Below are 22816 nucleotides of genomic sequence, written 5' to 3'. Positions count from 1 at the left end.
TTTTGAATGAACTTTTCATCTCGTGACCTTACACTTTCACTTTGGTTAATCAAATATTTGATTCATATTTTGTAATATTTAACATCGTGACCTCACATTTTGTCAATCAAATATTTGATTCATATTATTTTAACTATTTTCAATTGATACCGTCATATTATCCATCGACAAACCACATCTCAATTACACTTTAAAAGTTAAGCATCATTATATATATACATTAGTTAGTTAAAAAGTTAAACTTATATTGTTAAAATATTTCGCGTTCATCTAATTTGTTGTTGAATTTAAAATATAAAGTGTTATTAACCTAGTTGGTTAAAGAGTTGTGTTTGTTTTTGTTAGTTTGCAAGTTCAAAAAATACATATAATATTTTTTATTTTATTTTTAACCGTTTTATGTTTATGGGCGAGTCAACCCACAATCCGACCCAAGTGTTCATTTACTCTCACATATATATCCAAATTAACCACAGTTTTTGACCCGACAAACGGAACACTTTAAAAATTAAGCATCATTATGTATATACATTACATCATACTAAATTAATTGTGGTTCAATTTTTCTTAATGAATAGTTAATTCTAAATTTAATTAAAATAAGAAATACAAAAATTAAATTAAATTACAAACAATATTTATCAAATTTAAACAACTAAAAAATAATTATAGATTAAATTGTATGACCAATTTAGAAAAAATAAAATATCAACAATCATTCAATATAATTTATTTAGGTTGATTTTAAAGATATATACATTTTGAATTTCATAACTAAGTTATTAAGTAAATCAAGTCAATAGATTAAACTATCAATAAATTTTTTATTTTGGCCAAGATAAAAATTCAGTCAAAGGAAATATATGCATCCAATTGAGAGAGTACCTACGGATGTTCCGGTTATTCTTGATTATAATTAAATTATATTATTTTGATGTAATGTCTTTGCAATATCAAATAAGTTGTTTAATTTTTTTTTATTGATAAATAAGAATAAATATAGGTATTATAGAGTCCAACTAGAGACAGATCTACATTAGAATTGTAATCTAATTTCAGCTGTATAAAAAATCTATTATTTAATAAATATGTTTTAACCTTATAAAAATTATAAATAAATAATAATAATAATGTTTAACTACAAATCATTGTTCGCACCACAACTCACTTTACATGACCCATTTTATAATAATAAATTAGTAGGGTGGTTGTTAATTCAGTTATAAACACACGTCTAGAAAATTTCAAAAAGAATTTGAACTTGCAACTTATCAATATAAATACAACTTTCTAAGTTTTTATTTCAAATTCAACCAAACAAAATAGATAAAAGCATTTATATAATTTTAAAAATTTTGTAATTATTTTAAATATAGGTTGATCAGACACCAATAGCTAGTTGTACAAATTAATATTGTATCGCGCGAATACATATTTAATTTATTTTAATAATACTATTTTTTTTAAATGATCCTTATGATAATAAATTTTTAAATAAAACGATTAAGCATGACAAGAAAAAAAGAAAAAAATACAAACACATTACCCGCAAGTTATCGAGTTTGTAGATTCTCAAGAAAAACATAGACTCCCCAATAGACTTCCCAACCGACTCCACAAACTTTTTGAAACGAATCTTAGAGAGTGTCATAACAATATAATTATGAATAATATGCATCGGACGACTACGTATTTAAACGTTCGGCGTAATTATATTAAACTTTGTATTTTTTTTACTTCAATTTATATTTATAAGAACTGTAGGAGTTATTACATATTTCTTTGAGCATTTCAAAACATATGATTATTAATTGTTAAGTGTAAGAATAATATTTTTCAGTGAGAGGTTAATAAATTTGTGCATTCTTTTTTACCTATGGATGGAGAAAATTATCGATATTATAGGTATATCGAAAATACTGTACCGCAATATATCGTAAATATCGATTTGTAAGGTATACCGAAAAAAATGTAAGATATGGTACAGATACCAAAATTATTGGTACGATAAAAGTATAAAATTTTTAAAATTTTGATATACCGAAATACCGAAATAGTATTTATAAATTAAAATATTTTATACTTATAAGTAAATAATTAAATATATTTGATATTAATTTAATTATAGAAATATAATTTTTAAATAATATCAAAATATAATTATACCGAAATATTATTCAATATATGAAATCTCTACCTTATCGATGAAATTGATCTTTTAAACCTAATATGTTTTTTAGGTATCAAAAGTATAATATCGATACCGTACCGAAATTAAGGTATACCGAAATCAAGGTAAAATAAATATATAAATTTTTTGTATACCGAAATTAAGGTATACCGAAATCAAGGTATACCAAAATTAAGGTATACCGAAATCAAGGTAAGGTAAATGTATGAATTTTTTGTATATCAAAATTTTCGTTAAGGTATAAGGTATGGATAAAACATTAAAGTATATCGTACCGACCCACCCTTATTACCTAATTATATAATATATATATATATGATAAAATAAACTAGGTTTTTCCAAATGATGGAGAAGAACTTTGGATGTTTTTATAAATAGGATAAAGTGATTGAGACCCATAGTTGAGCATAAAATTTATTTTATGATTAGAGATGACAATTAAATTAATAATTGAGTTAGGATGACAATTAATGATTGAGACACGATCAGAAATTGGGGGCGAATTGAGAAAATTCGAAAGACATTGACGGTGGGAGGGGCGGGATGGTAATTCTTGGTCACCACTCTGATCGCAAATACATAAAATATACAAAATTAATCTATTTAACTTAAGTTATTGGTGGCATCATTAATAATAAAATCATGATTTCTATAAGTCTTTCAAATATTTTCATTCTTTTGTTTTCTCATCATTCTTTTTTCAGCCATTCAAAGTAAGTATTAGAAAATATTTATTTATATAATTTTGAAAACAAAATTGAATATTTGGTGCATCATGGGTAGTCTCCGTTCCGATCTAGGGAGAGATGATATATAATAAAAATTCAAATTCACAATAGGAATGGAGAAGGTTCTGGGTGATCAGGGCGGGGATATGAATATCATTCTTCGTTCTCGAACCACCTTATTATCCTCCTTAGTCATAAGTTTGAGTCTTTACACTTATTTAATCATGAACTACAAATTGAATGTATAAATTAATTTGATATATTGTTTTTAGATATTATACATAATATTTATTTTAACTAAATAAATATGAGATGAAATAGACAATAATTAAAAAAATGAATTTTTAATTATTTTAATTAACAATCAATCAAGAACAACTCAAAAATAATGAAAGATATAATATTTTTATTCTTATTAATACTGTTTTTTTTTTATCACATAATAACCACCAAATTAGTTTAGGTGACAATAATGGTTTTTAAGAAACCAAATATTACAATTTACATTCTCATTTAAAAATGCTTGAATGTGTGTCATAATCGTGTGAGTCAGGTTAACTTTAACATTAAAAATAATATTATTTGAAAACAAAACCTGTAAACAATAAAATTGAAAGATAAGAAGATAATATATATATATATATTCTTTAAAATAATGCAAAATCTGTTTTCCAAGATTTAGAAGTTTCATTGGTATAGAATCTTCACCAGACACAAGTAAAAAAAGAGGTATTAGTAAGGGCGAAAACCGTTACTGAAAACATCAAAAGTCGTTACTGAAAACCATCAGTAACGGCAAATAAAACCGTTACCATTCGTTACAGACACACTCGTCACAGAAACTTCTCAAGTATTAGTAACGGCTTTCGAAAACCGTTACTGATAGTCATTGAACAATAGTAACGGTACTAGCCGAGTTAAAACCGTTACTGTTGTTCAATGACTATCAGTAACGGCCTTCGAAAACCGTTATTGATACCTGAGAAGTTTTTGTGACGATTTTGTTTTGTTAAACTGTTACAGAGCAAATTACAGTAACGGTTTTTTAATGCATAAAACCGTTACTAAATAATAATCGTTTTTTATATATATATTTCATATTCATTTGTACCTATATAAACCTAACATTCAAATAATCTAACTTCATCTAACAATCGAATAATTCAACTTAATCTAACAATCGAATAATCTAACTTAATCCAGCAATCCAATAATTTAACATTCAAATAATCTAACTTAATCTAACAATCCAATAATCTAAGATTCAAATAATTTCACTTAATCTAACATCAAATAAACCAACATTCAATCATCTAGCAGCCTAACATACAAATAATCTAACATCAAATAAACCAGCATTCAATCATCTAGCAGCCTAACATACAAATAATCTAACATTAAATAAACCAACATTCAATCATCTAGCAGCCTAACATACAAATAATCTAACAATGCTATAAAATCTAACTATCAAACATTCATTTTAAAGAACTAAACTGGATTTGAAAGAGAAGCAGCGTTAGACACTCAACAGTAGGGACAACTTCAAACAGGGCAAAATTTTAAAAAAAATCTACCAAATAGAGAAATAGAAATCGAATCAACTAACCTGGATTTATGAAATACATTCAAAAAGAAACAAATTTTGTCAAATATTGAAAGAAAGAACTTACCTGAACGTTTATTGTTTGCCAAATCTGCCAAATCGTTTTGTTGCCAAATCGTTTTGCTGTTCAAATCGTTTTGCTGCCAAATCAAAACAAAATCAAATAAATTTGGTTTATTGTTTTCATAATTCAAAATTTAGGCAGCTTAAAATAAAAAAGAAAGCCACAACTAATGGCCAGTTTAAGTACTAGTGTGAAAATTTATCAATAATTTCATTCAAGCTAAACTATGATGATTCCATAAAATACACTCTGTGATTCATTCAAGCTAATCAATAATCTTATCAATAAAATATACTCTGTGATGATTTCATCTTAGATAATTTCAAGTTAAACTATGATTCCAAAAACACCCAAAAACAAATTCCAAATTTATGATTCAACTTAAATTATGCATCAAAAAAACCGGCAATAAATCCTAAGAAAACTGGAAAATTGCCATCTATCTTGTTCAATGAAACCCTAAAATAAACCCTAAATAACAATATCATAAATAAGCCAAGGGAAGGAAATAAATATCAGAATGCAGAAGAAGTAAAACCCTAAGATAAACAAATGAAGAAGTGTTTACTTACCTGAATGCAGAAGAACTAGCGACGGCGGAAGAATTCTATTTGAACCAGCGGCGGAAGAGGAAGAAGAACCCGCGGCGGAACCGGAGAAGAAGAAGACAGAGCAGAGAAGAAGAAGAAGAACCTGCGGCGGAACCGGAAAAGAAGAAGACAGAGCAGAGAAGAAGAAGAACTTACCTGTTTGTAGATCGAAGGCGGCGAATTACGTACTCTTTCTTGTTTGCAGATCGACGGCGGCGGCGGAGGAAGAAAACGGAGGAGAAGAAAGAAGAAAAAATGAAAAAGAAAGAGAACGGCGTAACGGGGTAAAATTAGAGTATCAGTAACGGCTTTAGATAAACCGTTACTGATAAGAAAATATAAGGTTAGAACTAGATTATCTTAATATAAGGTTTAAAATATTATTTTATAATTTAATTTTTCACTTCATTTTTACTTTAATTTTTTATATTTTATCTTTTTTTCCCTTTTTAAATATGTAATTTTACTTTATTTATAATACAAGTTACAAATGGGATGTTAGACCTGGTCAAGATCCGAGGTTAAGTTGAGAAAAGGGTTGAATCAAAATTACTTAGTTTTAAATTCGATTTATGTGAGAGGGCAAAATTAAATGTTCTATCAATACACTAGAAGGACAAATATGATATATCTAGTGAGGGGGTGGGTCTTCAACTGTTATTTGAACGTTTGAAGTAAAATATTTGAGGGGGTCCTCCTAGATTAACATTTACGTAAAAAAAAGTAATAATAATAATAATTAGTATTTAAAATGCTAATTAATAATCAAGTATTTTATTCTCATTCATTTGAATTTTTATTCGTATATAAATGATTATAGATAACTTATAAGTCAATACATCGGTCAATTTGCGAGTTTGTGATATATTCGAATCTCGGTTCGATAAAAAAACTCGTTCAAAATCATTTGTTAGTCTTAACGAGTCGAGCTCGAACTCGTCTTAAAGCTTAAATTTTAAAATAGTCAAGTTAAAACTTTTTAGTTATTCAGCGTTTAAAGGCTTCTTAATGGGCTCGCGACTTTGACTTGCGACTAAGAATGAGTTGAAGGAGAAGTCCGTAGAACTAGCCCAGACCTTAGGCTATTTCCTTTTTTCAAAATGTCCGAATGACACTCCTTAGGCAGGAAAGAGAATCCTACTAATTGAGATGGGTGTCCGCTATATATATTGGTGCTAAACCAGAGATTCTCATGAGATATTCCGGTATGAGAATAAATTTTATGATTGTCGAAGAGGAGCCTGATCAAGAAGTATATGATAGCGCCTTGATCTCTTCTTGTAACTAGTACTACCAGCAGCTACGGCGATTGCGCCTCCTCGTAAGCGAAACAATATGTTCCTTTAGAGTATCATCATCATTTAATATTTATTACTATTTTAATATTTATTAATAACTTAATATTTAATATCAAAAAATAAGGTCAAACTCTTTCCCTAACCTAAAACATTTTTCTAACCTAAAACATTTTTCTAGAGTGTAAACAATCTCTCTTAACAAATTATAATCAAGCCGAGTTCAAATAGTTCATGAGCCTAATTAAATATATACGAACCGAGTTCGAACTCTAATATAAAAGTTTGAACAAGATTGATCCGAGTTCGAGTATAAAATTGTTTGGATTGACTCGACTTGTTTATCCCATATGCAATTCAAATAAATATAAATAAATAATTTTAATTAATTTAATGATTAAACTATTCATAATTAATTATAATGTTCAATATTTGAATTGTATGATAAGAAAATTTAGAGAAATTATATCAAAGAGTAATAGTAATAGTTATATATATATATATATAGTTATATATATATATATATATATATATATATATATATATATATATATATATATATATATATATATATATATATATATATATATATATATATATATATATATATATATATATATATATATATATATATATATTATTAGAGGAATACAAGTTAATTGGTGCAAAATAACCCAAGAAGAGAATCAATAATGAGTTTTATATAATAAAATTTTATTTTGAATGAGTTTTATATTAAATATTATTTTATATGAGATTGTAATAAATTTAATATATATAATTAAATAAAATATATTACATGTCTTTGTATTTTTAATTTTAAAATTATTATTATTTTTAATTATTTTTTAAGTTATTTAATAATAATGTTTAAATATACGATATTAAAAACATTAATATTATTTAGATTTGTTTATTATAATTAACAACATTATTTTATTTATAAATAAATAATAAATATTAAATACAAAATAAGTGTTATATATAGATAAATATTATCTTATAAATAAAAATAATTTGATAAAACTTTTATCTGTGTAATGGTTAAACAAGATTTTGAATGAATTTTATATTAAATATTATTTTAGATGAGATTGTAATATTTAAATTTAATATATGTATATATAATTAAATAAAATATATTATATGAATTTTAATTTTTTTAATTTTAGTTTTTTTATTAAGTTATTTAATATTAATAATTTAATATATATATATATATGCGTTTTTATATATAAAGAAAAAATAAATTTTATATGTAATAAGAAAAGATAAATAAATTATCAAGAAAGATAATAAATAAATTAAATTAATTTAAATTTAAATTGACAAATGTTTGAAAATATTTAAACATAATATTATTAAATATTATTAAATAAAAATGATATAATTTCATATTATAATGTTTTCTTTTATATTATAATTTTATTTTAATGAGTTTTATATTAAATATTATTTTATATGAGATTGTAATATTTGAATTTAATATATATATATATTTATATATATATATATATTTAAATAAAAGATATTATATGAGCTTAAAATTTTTAATTTCAAGTTAATTTATTTATTTTATTTTTCTTTAATTTTTTGATTAAGTTATTTAATATTAATAATTAAAATTTTTATTTTTATTTTATATTTAAATATAAGATATTAAGAAATTGATATAGTTTGAATTTTACTAATATACTTAACAAAATTATTGTTCAAGTACAAGATAGTGAATATTTTAACAACTAGATTAATTTAGTTTACAAATTTATATATATATATATATAACCGTCAATTTGAGTTATGCATGTTTAGTTGACTCGTCATCTCAAACAATTTAGATAGATTGTGTTGAAATATTAACAATCCATTTGGAAGTGGACCTAAACGGCCTAGGCGGGTCGGGCTTCGGTTAGCCCGCAGGGTTAGTCCGCGGATTGGAAAAAAAATCTAATCTGATTTATAGTCTTATAGGCATATGCCGCATAACCCTAGTTTTTCTTACTGAATTTTCTATTTTATAAAATTTTCAAATTTTAGTTTCTTTGTTGAACTATTTGGTCAATTAAATGTGTAACGATAGACAAACTTTTGTTTGGTATGTATTATGACAATTTAATCATATTTTTGAACTCTTGTTTTTTAAAATTATTAATAATTTTTATTTATTTTTATTTGGAGTGAGACAACCCCGAGTTAACACGTCTAACTCGCAACCCACCTTGAATTTAGTTGGATTGGAGATTTTCAACCCGTTGAGATGGCGGGCCGGCCCGCTGTCGACCCGTCAAATGATAGGTTTTGATAGATAGGCATGCCTCGCGTCTGACTTCTAATTGCTCTATATGTAAAATTTTTACCAAGCTATATTATCTCATTCATAAAATATATAGAAATAATAATAATAATAATCAATCTAATAAATATGAAAAAAAAAAATTTAAAATTAACCAAAATAAAAATACAAATAAAATTATTGTTTATATATATAATTATTTATTATAAAATAATAACAATAACCAATCATAATATAAAAATAATTAAAAAATATTAACCAAAACAAAATTATACTTATTGACAATATTTAAACCCATTCATTTTTTATTAAATATATCAATAACAGAATTATTATTTATTACTAATATGATAAATAGTAATTGGTCTATTATATATATTTTTTAATTAAAGAAATGATTGGGAAAAAGAATTTAAGAGAAGGAATTGAGGAGGAAATAATTTGGCACAATTTAATTATTAAAAAAAATAACAAAATTTTTTTTTCTTCTCTCTTCTTACCTTTATCTTTTTTAAAAAAAAAAATAGATATCATTTCCTCCCCATTCCCTCACTCAAATTTTCAACCCTATCCCTCCTTAAAAATCTTTAATTAATATGATATGTATTAAAATTTAATAATAACATTTTAATCATAAATTATTAATTTAATAAAATAGATTATATATATATATATATATATATATATATATATATATATATATATATATATATATATATATATATATATATATATATATATATATATATATATATATATATATATATATATATATATATATATATATATATAGAATAGACTGTTTGAAATGAGTCTAGCAATAAAAATTAAATGTATACCTTTGAATGAAAGTTATATCAAAAAATATTACGTGGGATACTTTTTATTAAATAAATATATTATATACATCATGCTAAACTGATTATGGTTCAAGAGTTAACCATAAATTTTAATTAAAATAAGTAGTACAAAAATAAAATTAAAAATAAATCTTAAATTTAATTAAAATAAGTAGTACAAAAATAAAATTAAAAATAAATCTTACTCAGATGTGTGTAAGTATTTAACTAGTTCATTTCAACTTATTAACTTTTAATATTTTATATAGACATCTATAATATTTAAAATTAGTACATTTAACCTATTAAATTATTAATGATGTTATTTTTTCTATTTCATCTTAAATAAATATTATATATCTATATTTTTCACTCTTTCTCTGTTAATTATTTAAATTCAATTTTATCATTTATTTATAATATTTTTATTTTTTTATTAATTTATAAAATACTCAAAATTTTATTATCTATAAAAACATATTTAAAAAGTAAATTAATAACTCATTATAAGTCACTCAAAAAAATATTAAAATTGACATATTAATTATTAAATTTATTTTATTATTTTTTAATAATCAACTTTTAATTTATTTATTTTTCAATTATATAAATCATTTAAATTTAAATTTATATATATATTGTAGTTATTAATATCTATAATTTATATATATAATTATAATTTTAAATGATTTATATAACTGAAACATTAACTAATAAATAAATTTTGATTTAATAATTAATATATTAATTTTCTTAATTTTCTTAATGGACTATTAACTCAATAATTAAAAAATAATTATGTATAATAAAATTTTGATTATTTATAAATAAAAGATATAAATATATAAATAAATAAATTTTAATAAATAATAAATTAAATTTAAATAATTAATGGAGGTAGAGAGAGGTTAGAAACTAAATAAAATAAAATAACACAGCTAATATTTTTAACCAGAAGTTTAATGAGTCAATTTTGAAAAATAAATGTGTCTAAATAAATTTTAATAGCTTATATGTTTAAATGAACTGTATAAAGAATATTTATTCTTAAAATTAATTACAATCAATATCTACCCAAATTTACACAACTAAACACAAGATATTAACTAGTATGGCCAATTAAAAAAAATCGACAATAAAGATATTCAACAATTTACATTAAATTTCTTTAAGTTGATTTCAATAATATATATATATTGTGTTTCATAACTTTCTAAATAAAGTGAAATGAATCAATTAAACAATCACACAAAAAAAACTATCAAATAATTTGATAGATATTATTAATTGTCTTTACAAATAATATAAAATAATATTTACAAAATTTAAACAACTAAACTAGAATTTATATAATTTATATGTTTAATAATGTACAAATTTAAGATACAATTATCAGTTAATATTTTAAAGTTAATTTTATAGAGGTGCCTATATAAATATTATAAAAATAAGTGATGAACTAAAAAAACTCAAATGAACCAATAAAACAAAATAGAAGAATCTCTCCAAATTGTCTTTAATGGAGTGTTTGTAACCAATGTTAGTAAAATTTATGTATATATAATTAAAATGGTGACAACCTAATATAATTCACTAAATTTGTCACTTTATCCTATTTACTATTAAAGTAGGATAAACACATATTCAACAAAAAAAAAAATAATTATCAATTCAATCGAATAGAAAACAACTCACTAAATATTTGGAATGTTATTCAAATTTTAAAAATTAATGACGATATATCTGATCCGACTAAACAAGTCACTGCATACCATAAATAATAAAACTAATTCAAATCTTAAGGTGAAAAAAACAACTAAACTCTAGGAGGGATCATAAAAGAAAAAATATTTCAGCAATTAGAAAAGTTTTTTTTTTTTTTTTAAAGAAAGAGATATTACAATACCCTACTTATTCTTTAATCAATCTATATATAAATAGGAAGAACATGTATGTCTGCACATTAGATAGACCATTTTTTAGTATAAACTCTTTAATGGCTCTCAAGAAACATAATATTATTTGTTCAATATTTCTAGCAACCTTGATAGCATGGCAATTCATATACTATGTTTCTGGATCAACAAAGAGATCATGGGGTTTGAAGCATAAAGACACTGTTAAAAGCATAGTGGTTCATTACAATTCTTGTCCAATTCTAAATTATATGTATATATTGATTATTTTTCATCTTTATTATATATTCTTATATAATTTATTTTGTAGGGTGATAATGATTTGATTGATTTTGCGAACACCAATAAGCAACTTGCATCTAACCATCCTCCTATAGATTATAATAATAAAGATTTAAAGGTATTCTAAAAGTTATGTTTCATTGAGTTATTTAATTCAAAATCATTTAAATAAGTCATATTTTAAAATATATATTATCTGGAAACACTTAAAACGTAAGAGGAGTTTTATTTGAATGAAAAATGTTATTAAATTTATTAATATAATCTGTTTATATATTAAAATATATGTTTTAGAATATTATTTAATTTAAATTATTAATATTCATATTATATATTTAAAAAAAATCCAAACCCAATTTCATGTATAAAAAAGAAAACAAATATTTAAAATTGTTTAATACTTCAAATCAGGAACCTACCTCTTATCCAGTGAAACTAGAAATGAAGTCGATATCTAAGGGAGAATGGCATAAGCACGGAAAATGTTCGGAAGGGACTGTCTTCATTAGAAGAAGTACAAGTTCTATCACTCGCAAACACTCTTCGCTCTCGCGTCGTCATTTTAATAGTAGCTTAGTTATAAGCCCAATATTGAAACACGAGGTAATCAAATAACTCAAACTCAACTTTCATTTCATACAACATTCTAACATATTATCATTACAAATAAAAAAAAAAATCAAAATTCGGCGAACATATATATTTAAATTTAGTTATTTTATAAGAATTATTACTATACAAACCTACAATATAATTGTGTTTTAGCAAAATCAAAATATTAATATTGTATATGTTGATCATTTCTATCATTGTTTCTATTGCCTATTATAGTACGCTTTAGTCCGAAGTGATGAAGGTCACTATTATGGAGCAACTGCAACACTTACTCTATGGAAACCAAAAGTTGACTATAACGAATTTAGTCTAACTCAACTATGGCTTTCTTCTGGATATGGTACAAACATAAATACCATTGAAGTCGGATGGACAGTAAGTATTCAAGCAAATTTTATTATTTAATTTAGAAATGAATGATAAAAATTTATTTATTTGTTGTTGATCTTACCCAAGGTTTTTCCATCTAAATATGGTGATGATATGCCAAGATTCTTTGTATATTGGACTGTAAGTATTAGTGCGTATGTTATAAGAAATAATTAATTTAATCAAATATTCACTAAATTTATGGAATTTTTTTTATTGTTTATAAACAGAGAGATTATTACACAAATACAGGCTGTTATAATTCTGATTGCCCTGGATTTGTACAAGTTGATTTCAGCATTAAACTTGGTGATCCCATTTCTACTATTTCCACTGTTGGTGGGCCAATATTTGGAATAAGAATTATGGTCTACAAGGTAAGACTAACTAGTATTTTGAAACAAATTCAAACTAGTATAAACTTTTAATAATTAATTTATTAAGTTAACTCTTAAGTAAAAAAAACAAAGTATTCAGTCTTATTAATTTCCTTCAAATAATAAACTCTTATTTAAAAAAAAAAATAATCAAATACATTGTTAAAGATAATAAATGTATTGGGTTGCAATAGACTATCTTAAATTTAAAATATATCTGTAATAACTTAATTGTTATTTAAGAATAGAACTTTTAGCATTTTAATAAAATATGACTCAAACTTTGAATGTGTAAAATTTGACTTAAAATATCACAATTTTAGTTATTTTGAGGTTTTCTCCCACTCGAACTAATGTTTGTCTAATTTCGTAATATTTTTATTTTCTTAACTAATTTAGCTTTGATAAAATAAACAATTTTCTCTATATTGCTTTTTTATTATTTTCGTAATAAGTCATTCAAACCATATTCAACAATTTTAAATTTTAATATTTCAAAAAAAATATACAAAATTTAAAACAAAAATATGTTCAAATTAGTACTATACATTAAGTTATGTCATTATAAAGTTTTATAAAAAAAAAACTATTTTTTTTTAGTTCTCTCAAATTTTTTCTCTTATCAGATTATGCATTTCTTTAGTCACCCAAATCATATTCCATAAATTAAAATGCTTAGATTTCAAAAGAAAATACTCATTTAAAAAATTACGTCCAAAACGTATATCCAAAACGTATGTAAATATTATTTTATTACTAACGTAATAAATTAATTAGAAAAACAAAAATAATAAATTCATTAGAAAAATATTTTATATAATTTCAATATAAATAATAGAGAAGAAAAAATAACTGAATAATAAAAAATGGTTTCAATTGCACATCAAATTCAAATAAGATTGATGGGTTACAAGAAGATTAACTAATGGGTTGTGGTTTTTTAAATAAAGGATGCTAGGAGTGGAAACTGGTGGCTTAGCTATAATGGTGTTAACATAGGATATTTTCCTGAGAATATCTTCACTTCATTGAGTGAATATGCTCAAAGAGTGGATTTTGGTGGAGAGATTTTAAATAGAGAAAATAATGGTCACCACACAACTACTCAAATGGGAAGTGGACTATATCCCCATCAATCTGGAGCAAGTTATATAACCGGAATTAGACTATTTGGCCTAGACAGAAATCCAGTTGAAGGAAATATTCTGCAACCAGTTGCCAGCACACTTCCATGTTACCGAATCGTTGTTAGAAATGATACCATCTTTTATGGAGGTCCGGGTTATTCTGCGTTATGTCGTTAACTTTTGTTTTTTATTTTTTTTATGTAATGTGTTACAATGTCAAATAAATATTGTACTCAGTTAAATTTTGTCAAATAAAAATTTTATACGTTCGTCTATTTGTAAGAATAAATGAGTTGAGTACTTAATTCATGAGTTGATGAGAAAATGGATTGAAGCGGTTAGATTTACGGGTGGTCTAGACAAACACTCGGATTTTACAACTTCAAATAAACGGAAGTTAATATGATTTCATACAAAGACCTTTTGAGCCGGGATTATTATAATTAAAAAAAAAAATTGAAACGACACAATTTAACAGGTATGGTATTCATCGAATTTTGGGCAATGGGCAAATAAAACTAAAATAACAAAAGAATAAATAAATAGACCAATTAGAATATGTTTATGTGATTTTTGGTATTAATATGATGTTTATTTATTTTGCAGAGGATTAATAAAAATCAGCAAAAACTGTTGAAAACCAGATAGTCAGTAAGGGACGATAGGCGACACCAGTAGGGCAGACCTGAGATCGGGTTGTCCAGACCAAAGGAACGCACCCAGACGTGTCTTGATCTTGGCCAACGCCTTGGCCAACGCGGAGGCTAAGTCCACTAACGGACAATCCAAACGACAGACAAACGAAAATAATGCTAAACGCCAAAAGCTACCAGAACGTTGAGGTTGTCAACGGACTGCTTGGGCGATCGTCAAACGGTCATTTTCTTCCATGAATCCATGCCAAGAACATGAAGAATGTAGGATGCTAGTTAATTTGAAACTAAAAGTTCTGTGTATGTGTGCTGTGCATCTGCGTTAAGTGTTTGCTGATTACATAATTAATCCGTTCTCCAATTTTTATATTTTTTCTCAATGAAAATCGACCCCAAAAGATGCAACATGTTGAGAAGTCACAAGGAACGTCTTAGGAACCTTCTAGAACCTTAATTAAATCTCGAACACCTTTAATTTTGAATTAATACGGGATTTTTCACCAAATTTGAGAACCTCTAATTAGGGTTAGCGAATCAATTTAGACAAGGAATTATAGCCTAAGACGAACCAGACAAGTGTTGACCAAAGCTCTAACTTAGAATTTTTGAATTTTCTATTTAGAGAGTTCTAAGAAGTCTTCTAGCCTAGTCAAAAGCTCCCTAGAGTCTCTAAGAGTATTTCTCAAACAACTTTAAGTTCTAATTCTTCCCTTAATTTAGGTTGCACATTCATTTTACTTTATGTGTGTTCTTATTTTGCTAATGTTTCTCGAAATTGATTGCACTATTAGCTTTTAATTGACATAATAAGACTATTTGTTGAACTTAAATCAATTTAATCAACATAAACTAAATTTCCCTAAATATGATTGAAAACTAAAATTTAGGGGATCATCGTCCCTAAGTTCATACTCGCGGGAGATGATCCTGTCGTGTCCCGATAATTTGCTTTTCCACTAATGCACGTTATCAATAAATTTGTAACTCAAACTAAAATTATTTTGGTGAACAGGTAAAGAAGAAGAAGGAAGAGAAATAAATAGTCTTGGTAGAGAAGAAGAAGAAAATCCAAAACAATCACTCAAGGTATTCTATTATCAGAAGAAAGGTAATGTGATTTAATAAAAAAAATCATATCCTGACCATTAGTAATCTATCTATATATACTAAGGAGTTCCAACTAACTAACTGAAATACTAATTGTCTAACTGAAATGTTCTAAATAAAATTGATTTAGAGGGACATGACAATCCTCATTCCTTAAAAGTCTACTTGTAGGCTGAGCTTACTTTCTCTTAATGTTTCACCAATGCTTTGGCCTCAATATAATCTATACTTACCTCCTCCTTAACATCATATAAACGAATCTTCCTCTTCACTGTCCCCAAGCTTCAACCGTCCTTTAATTCGTCATCAAATTCGATATTAAATAGTTGTCGATTAGCACATATGTGACATTAGTTATATTTCTCATCACATTTGAAACAAAAGGCCTTGTTGTTTATTTTCTCGTATCAATGCCCAATTTTCGTTTCTAGTTGATTGTTCCAAATTAGAGTGACCTCATGTATTATCTGTATTATGTATGCGATGGTTTGCACAAGACTAGACATAGCACATGCAGTGGGAGTTGTTAGCAGATTCATGAGCAATCCGGGTAGACAACATTGGGAAGAAGTAAAGTGGATACTACGATACTTAAGAGGAAGTATGGGTCTCGCTTTGTGTTTTTGAAAGTTTAATATGGGTTTGGAAAGATATGTTGATGCTGACAATGGTGGTGATATTGATAGTAGGAAGAGCACAACAAGGTATATTTATACTCTAAGAGGTACTGCAATCAGTTGGGTTTCAAAATTGCAGAAGATTGTTGCTCTTTCTAGTTGTGAGGCAGAGTATGTTGTTGTGACAGAAGCTGTTAAGGAAATGATGTGGTTACAACCCTTTTTGCGAGAATTTAGTCAAGATTACGAGGGAAGTGTGTTGTAATGCGACAGTTAGAGTTCCATTCATTTGACAAAGAATCTTGTTTATCATGGCAGGATGAAGCATATACATGTTCGTTATCATTTCATCCGGTCAGCTTTAAAAGATGGAGTATTAGCTCTTGAGAAAATTCTTGGGAGTGAGAATCCAGCTGATATGTTGACGAAAGCTGTGACAAATGAGAAACTGAAGTTGTGTGCAACTTCAGTTGATCTTCTTCGTTAAGACACCGAATGGAAAGCCGCTACCGATCGAGAGATGATGAAGTTAGTCTCCAAGTGGGAGATTGTTGAGTTATGGAGCCTACACTAATAATAAACTCTACATTGTTAATTAAAGTTTATTGGGTTTTCTTTTTGATTTTGGGCTTGGGCCTGACCAAAGTTATTTAGGTTTATTACCTGAATGTTTACCCTATAAATATGTGATTAATAAGGATTTACATGGTGAAAACAGAATTTTAGAGAGATAAAGTGTGAGACAAAAAACTATGTATTCCTTCTTCTTCTTCATAGTGAAATCTGGTGGTGGCTGAAGTGGATGTAGCTCAATTTGAGTAAACCACTATAAATCTGTGTGTTCTTGTGTTATTCTATCTTGTGTTTTTTTACAGATTGTTTTCAAGCAGGTCGGATTTGGGAGATTCAAATCCTAACACTTTTGAGCATAAGAAATTTTTAAATTTAATTTTGGATTTGAGACGTTATCCAAAAACTCAAAATCTGCCCTAAAACAAAAAAATAAAAATGAATTGCTTTGATCTTGATTTTGTTGATGTTAGATCTTGGATTTTCTTTTATATAGTTGTTTATTTATATTTATTTATATGTTCCTAACAATTGTACAAAGTTTCATTAAAATTAGGGTCAATCTCTACCACTATCTAGATAGGTTTTAGGATCGAGATCAGAAATCGGAAAAGAACAGGTTTTTATTGTTAGCACCGCTTACGACTGAGAAAATTCTCCTTAACCTCATAATTTTTATATGTCGGTTACTAGTTGTCACCCGACCAAGAGACTTAGTATCTAGCTAAATAAATCGACACTTGTAGCTATGATTTTCACCCACTAGACAACAACTTCTACCCAATCGAGAGTCAAACGCCCTGGCTTAATTTTCTAACACTTCCGACCGAGGGGAGTTACTGGCTAGACAATCATCACCCGATAGGTTCCCATTGTTGTTGGCCTATACTAATGACGCTTGCGACCGAAGATCCTACTGCTGGCTAACTTTTTGCACCCGATAGTGGCTGATGATGTTGGTTGCTACTTGTTTTACTGGAAAACGGTTAAAAACATTTCATTAAAATCTCAAAAGTGGGAGGGTCAAAAATCAAAGCTAAATAAACTCTAGCTATGATTAAGGATGACAATCAAAAGACCTTAAAAAATAATTAGTAAAATTTATACATTCTAAGAAAAACACATAGATTACAAACAGAAAAGACTACATTCAAACTTAATCATCCCAACTTAGCATTTTCGCATGCCATTTGTTTTCATTGAGAGGCCTCCCTCCCCTTCCTTTTCTTTTTCCTCTTCCCCTTCTCTTACAATGAAAATATATTGTATTGATGAGGATAATGAGTATTGTTGTTTCTCATTTTGAATTCTCTCTTTGTACGAGCTCGTTCTGATTTTATAGAAATAATTATTTCTGATAATTTCAGGGTTTTTACTTTTGTTATCTTTAACTTGAATTTATGTGTTTTTGTCTTCCTTATCTTCGGCTTCAGCTTCACACTCCAAATCGGTTTTGGAATCTTCTTTATCGACTTTAAATTCTCTGTTTCAACTTTGTTGTTGCTTGTTCGACCAATGGAAAAGAGTCGTTGCCTCATTGTTGCACTATGTTCGACCGAGGAGGCAGCTTGCGACCTAGGAAATGATCATGACCGAGGTTGGCTGCAGTTCCTAGCTACAACCGAGCAACAACATGCCCCGCAACCAAACGATGGCATATATTTTGACTGTGGAGGCTTAACCATTGCCCATTTGTACTTTTACTTTTATTTTATTTTTTTGCTCCTTAAATTTAGGTTTATTTTTTACTCTTATTGGTTCTTGATTAGTTTGTGGTTTGATTGATCCTAGGTTAGAAATAAAAATTAAAATCAAACACTTAACTAAAAATTGAATATTGTACTAACTTAGACTTATGATTAATTTTGTGAGTTTCCTTGAACTCAATTTTTATAAACTCTAAAAAATATAAATATAAATAGAGCTTCTATAATATTAAATTATTCACTTCAACAAAACCCTTAAAAAATAAAGTAGATTTATGCTAACTTAAACTTGATCAATAAAATGCCTAGCCTATTAATCCTTGAGGAAAACCTTGTTTGTGGATTATTTTTCTAAGCTTCTAGGTTGTCTTTGTCTTCATTCTTCCTTGTCCTTTATCTTCATGAAATCCTTAAATTTTTAAAACGGAAATATTCTAAAAAGTAAAGTGCAAGAAATTCAAATATGGTCAAAATTAATTAATAGAGACTTTCGAGACGTTGTGGGACATAGTGTCTAAAAAATCATTTCTCAAATGTAACCAAACGTCGGACTCACATCTCTTGATTTCCTAATTTTTTAAATTAGGTGTCGACTATCTAGTCGTAAGATTAATTAATATCGAAAAATCTAAAGAAGGCCTATATCGACTTCCCGTTAAATATCTCAATCTCTCACAGATTCAACGGGATATTAAATTATGGAGTCGTCTATAAAGCCCCGATTTTAAACATTAAGTTTTCGATAACTTTAAAATTAATTCCCCTCACTTTTCTTTTCAAAATCAGCACAAGAACTTCTTAGTTAAAACTAACTTTTTCGTCGCGACGTAAAAAAAATATCCCTATAAACCTGTTGACAGATTCATGAATTGTTGGAATAGCGTAGATATCATATATATCCCTATGAACCTGAAGTTGAAGTATTAAGTCTTGTGTTAGGTGCATCTACAAGATTGGTGCATCAATGTATATGACTGCAAACAGGGACTTTTCAAAAAGGATCATTATGACAAGTTCTGAGGGTTTTTAGTCTTGATCATTTCAAAATGCAGATGAAACATTGACTCGGTATATGCGCGAAAAGCCAAATCAAACTCAACGTGGTAGTTATCAGTTTTAAGCTTGGTCATAATATTTATTTTGATGTGCTATGTTCATGCACTGTGATGTGCTTCTAGAAAACCACGGACAAGCATTGGCAATATTTGGGTATTTATCGGATACGAAGACGAGATCCAAGACTAAGCCAATTGTCACTCTTAGTTGTTGCATGAAATATGTCTAGTAGTTATTATTCTCCGAATCAATGATGCTAAAAACAACGGGATATAGTTTCTCATTCGCATCCAATGCTATCGCAACCTTGTGCTTAAGAAAACTGGCATCGACGCACAATACAAGACGACAACAACTTATGAAACCCCTAATTGAGAGGCCTAAGGACATGAACATATACCTGAAGTGGCTTTGCTCATCCGTCTAGATGTCAGTTATGGTATCTGGGTTATTTTTCTACAACATTACAAGTATGATGGCAATTTACCATAGGAATCCTCCATAGTTCCTCGTACCGCCATTAAGGCATTTTCCTTAGACCTCCAAGCCTTATTATATGTCAGATTTAACACATAGCTTGTTTGCATGTCTTTCATTATTTTCTTAGGCATGTGCTCATGGTGATGGTCCATGTACTTACGATCACTCCCCAATTACTCATGATGGTGCTTGCCTTACATCCTCTTGCCTCGTCAAAATTGAGCAAGTGTGTTCTGTTACAAATTTTTGAATCTCAAACATCTGCGAGAATTTTCCTTTCGTAGCACACAATTTCCACTTGTAGTTCTCAGCCAAACATTTCACAAACTAAAGATCTTTTGTTGACTTCTTCACTTTGAGGACAAAATGATTAGCCATCGCATGTCTATGCAACCTCAATTGAATTTCTTTTTTGTTATCAAAATATGTACCCACTTCCAATCCACTTTAATTGGTTAATAGAGTAGGTGTTTCAACCTCGAGTGGTTCATATGAACCAAGCCACTCAATATGACTGAATATTTTTCTGGTATGGTAAGTGCTTGGTTCCCGAGGTGAATGTTTTCCTGGTATGGGACCTACTCTTGTACTAGCCCCTTGACTCGGACGCAAACATGGGCCTTGTTCTCCTTCTTCTATATGGTTTAACAATATGTTATTTTTACTTGGGAAGAGATCTTTCTGCTCACATATGTCATTTTGGAAGACATCTTGTTGCTCACATATGTCATTTTGACTTGGGAAGACATCTTGCTACTCAAATATGTCATTTTCCTGGTCAAATATCAGGAATACGTCACGATTACATCCTAGAACCACATTTCCTAGTATTTTGCTTTCTTGAGTTGAAGGTAGTGACTTCTCTACTAAAGAAACACACAGTGGAGTGCGATGATGGGGGAGTGAAGTCAAAAAAATTTTAAATAGAATGTCACATCACTATCTCGCTTGATAACAGGAGGAGCATTCATTATAATCATATTATACTTTATTTTGACCACTAAATCATATCTTAATTTGTCCACACCAATAGCATCATAGACGATGTTAGCTAATTCGGCATATATAGCATTTCGGGGTAGATTCACACATTGACATGAACTTGAGACAAAAGAACTAACACCAACATTATCAATTTTTCACTCTCTATCATAGAGGACAAAAACACTCACAAATATATTGTCATCTGCAATTGATAAAAATTTACAGAGGTGAGTGGAAGTATACTAGCAGTTTGACTTTGTTGCGCAAAATGCATCTTGCTCTAACACAAAATTCATTTTGCGCTTGCACAAATGCATTTTTCGTTGGCGCAAATTGCAATTTACGCAGGCGCAAGATGCACTATGCGATCCCAATTGATTAATAACAAATGTTTTCAGCTATAACAATCAATATCAAACTTATCCATCGACGTTTGTTGAAGATCTAGCTTAATGGAGTCGGGACTATAGTTCGGCGTAGATGCTACAGTCCGGGGGTAACAAATGGGAAAGCATAAGAAGACGTCCCACAATAGCCAAGACATGTCGACGGGGAAGTAGAAGCAGACTCGTTGTCGGGATCCTTCGTTGCCTCGTTGCCCTGAGTGAGAAGAAGAGAAAAGTTATTAAGGAGGGTAAATTGGTCTTTTGCTATGGGCAAAAGGTCAATTTTGTAAAAATATAATTTCCTCTATTATTCTTTATCAGGGTTATTTCATCAAATTTCCCTTATCAAATTGTGACTCTTTATTTTCTTTTAACTTATTAGGTACGTAAAATTTATTTATAATTAATTTAAACTAGCATGTATCACGTGTATTTGCACGAATAATAATATAAAAAATCGTGAAAAAAATATTATGGTAAAAATGTGATAGCATTTTTAATTTTATTTTTAACCGTTTTAAGTTTATGGCGGGTCAACCCACAATCCGACTCAAGTATCCATTTAGTCTCACATTGCATAACGATCTCTAAAACAATTGATACAGTTTGATTCTTCAACTCAATTAGTTTGACCTCTAGAGTCCACTTCTTCCCCATGCTAGAGTAAAAAGAAAAATGTAAAGACTATCATTAAATTAACCCAAGCGAGACTTACTACTATATCCATATAAATTATGTCCCCTATCTCTATAAATATGACGGAATTCTTCCATTATTGCTCACTAATAATAGTGAAATTTATAGTGCGGAGTCAAAAGAGAATTACGATCGATTAAAATTATTGATGAACCACCGCGTTCATCAAATTTGATGTTGAATTTAAAATATAAAATGTTATTAACCTAGTTGGTTAAAGGGTTGTACTTGTTTTGTTATGTTGCAAGTTCGAACCATACCTATAACAT

The 22816-nt window shown here is 27.5% G+C and overlaps 1 protein-coding gene across 1 annotated transcript; it reads left to right on the top strand.

Annotated features, from left to right (window-relative positions):
• Positions 1 to 11602: 11602 nt before the first annotated feature.
• LOC124943696 lies at positions 11603 to 14469 on the top strand. Its single transcript, XM_047484172.1, has 6 exons — positions 11603 to 11740; positions 11833 to 11922; positions 12636 to 12794; positions 12876 to 12929; positions 13019 to 13165; positions 14116 to 14469. The coding sequence occupies exons 1-6, from the start codon at positions 11603 to 11605 to the stop codon at positions 14467 to 14469; spliced, it is 942 nt and encodes a 313-aa protein (XP_047340128.1).
• The last annotated feature ends 8347 nt before the right edge of the window (positions 14470 to 22816 follow it).

Source organism: Impatiens glandulifera, chromosome 6 (genome assembly GCF_907164915.1).
Source record: "Impatiens glandulifera chromosome 6, dImpGla2.1, whole genome shotgun sequence".
Taxonomy (NCBI): Eukaryota; Viridiplantae; Streptophyta; class Magnoliopsida; order Ericales; family Balsaminaceae; genus Impatiens; species Impatiens glandulifera.
This window is presented reverse-complemented; position numbering and strand designations above follow the sequence as displayed.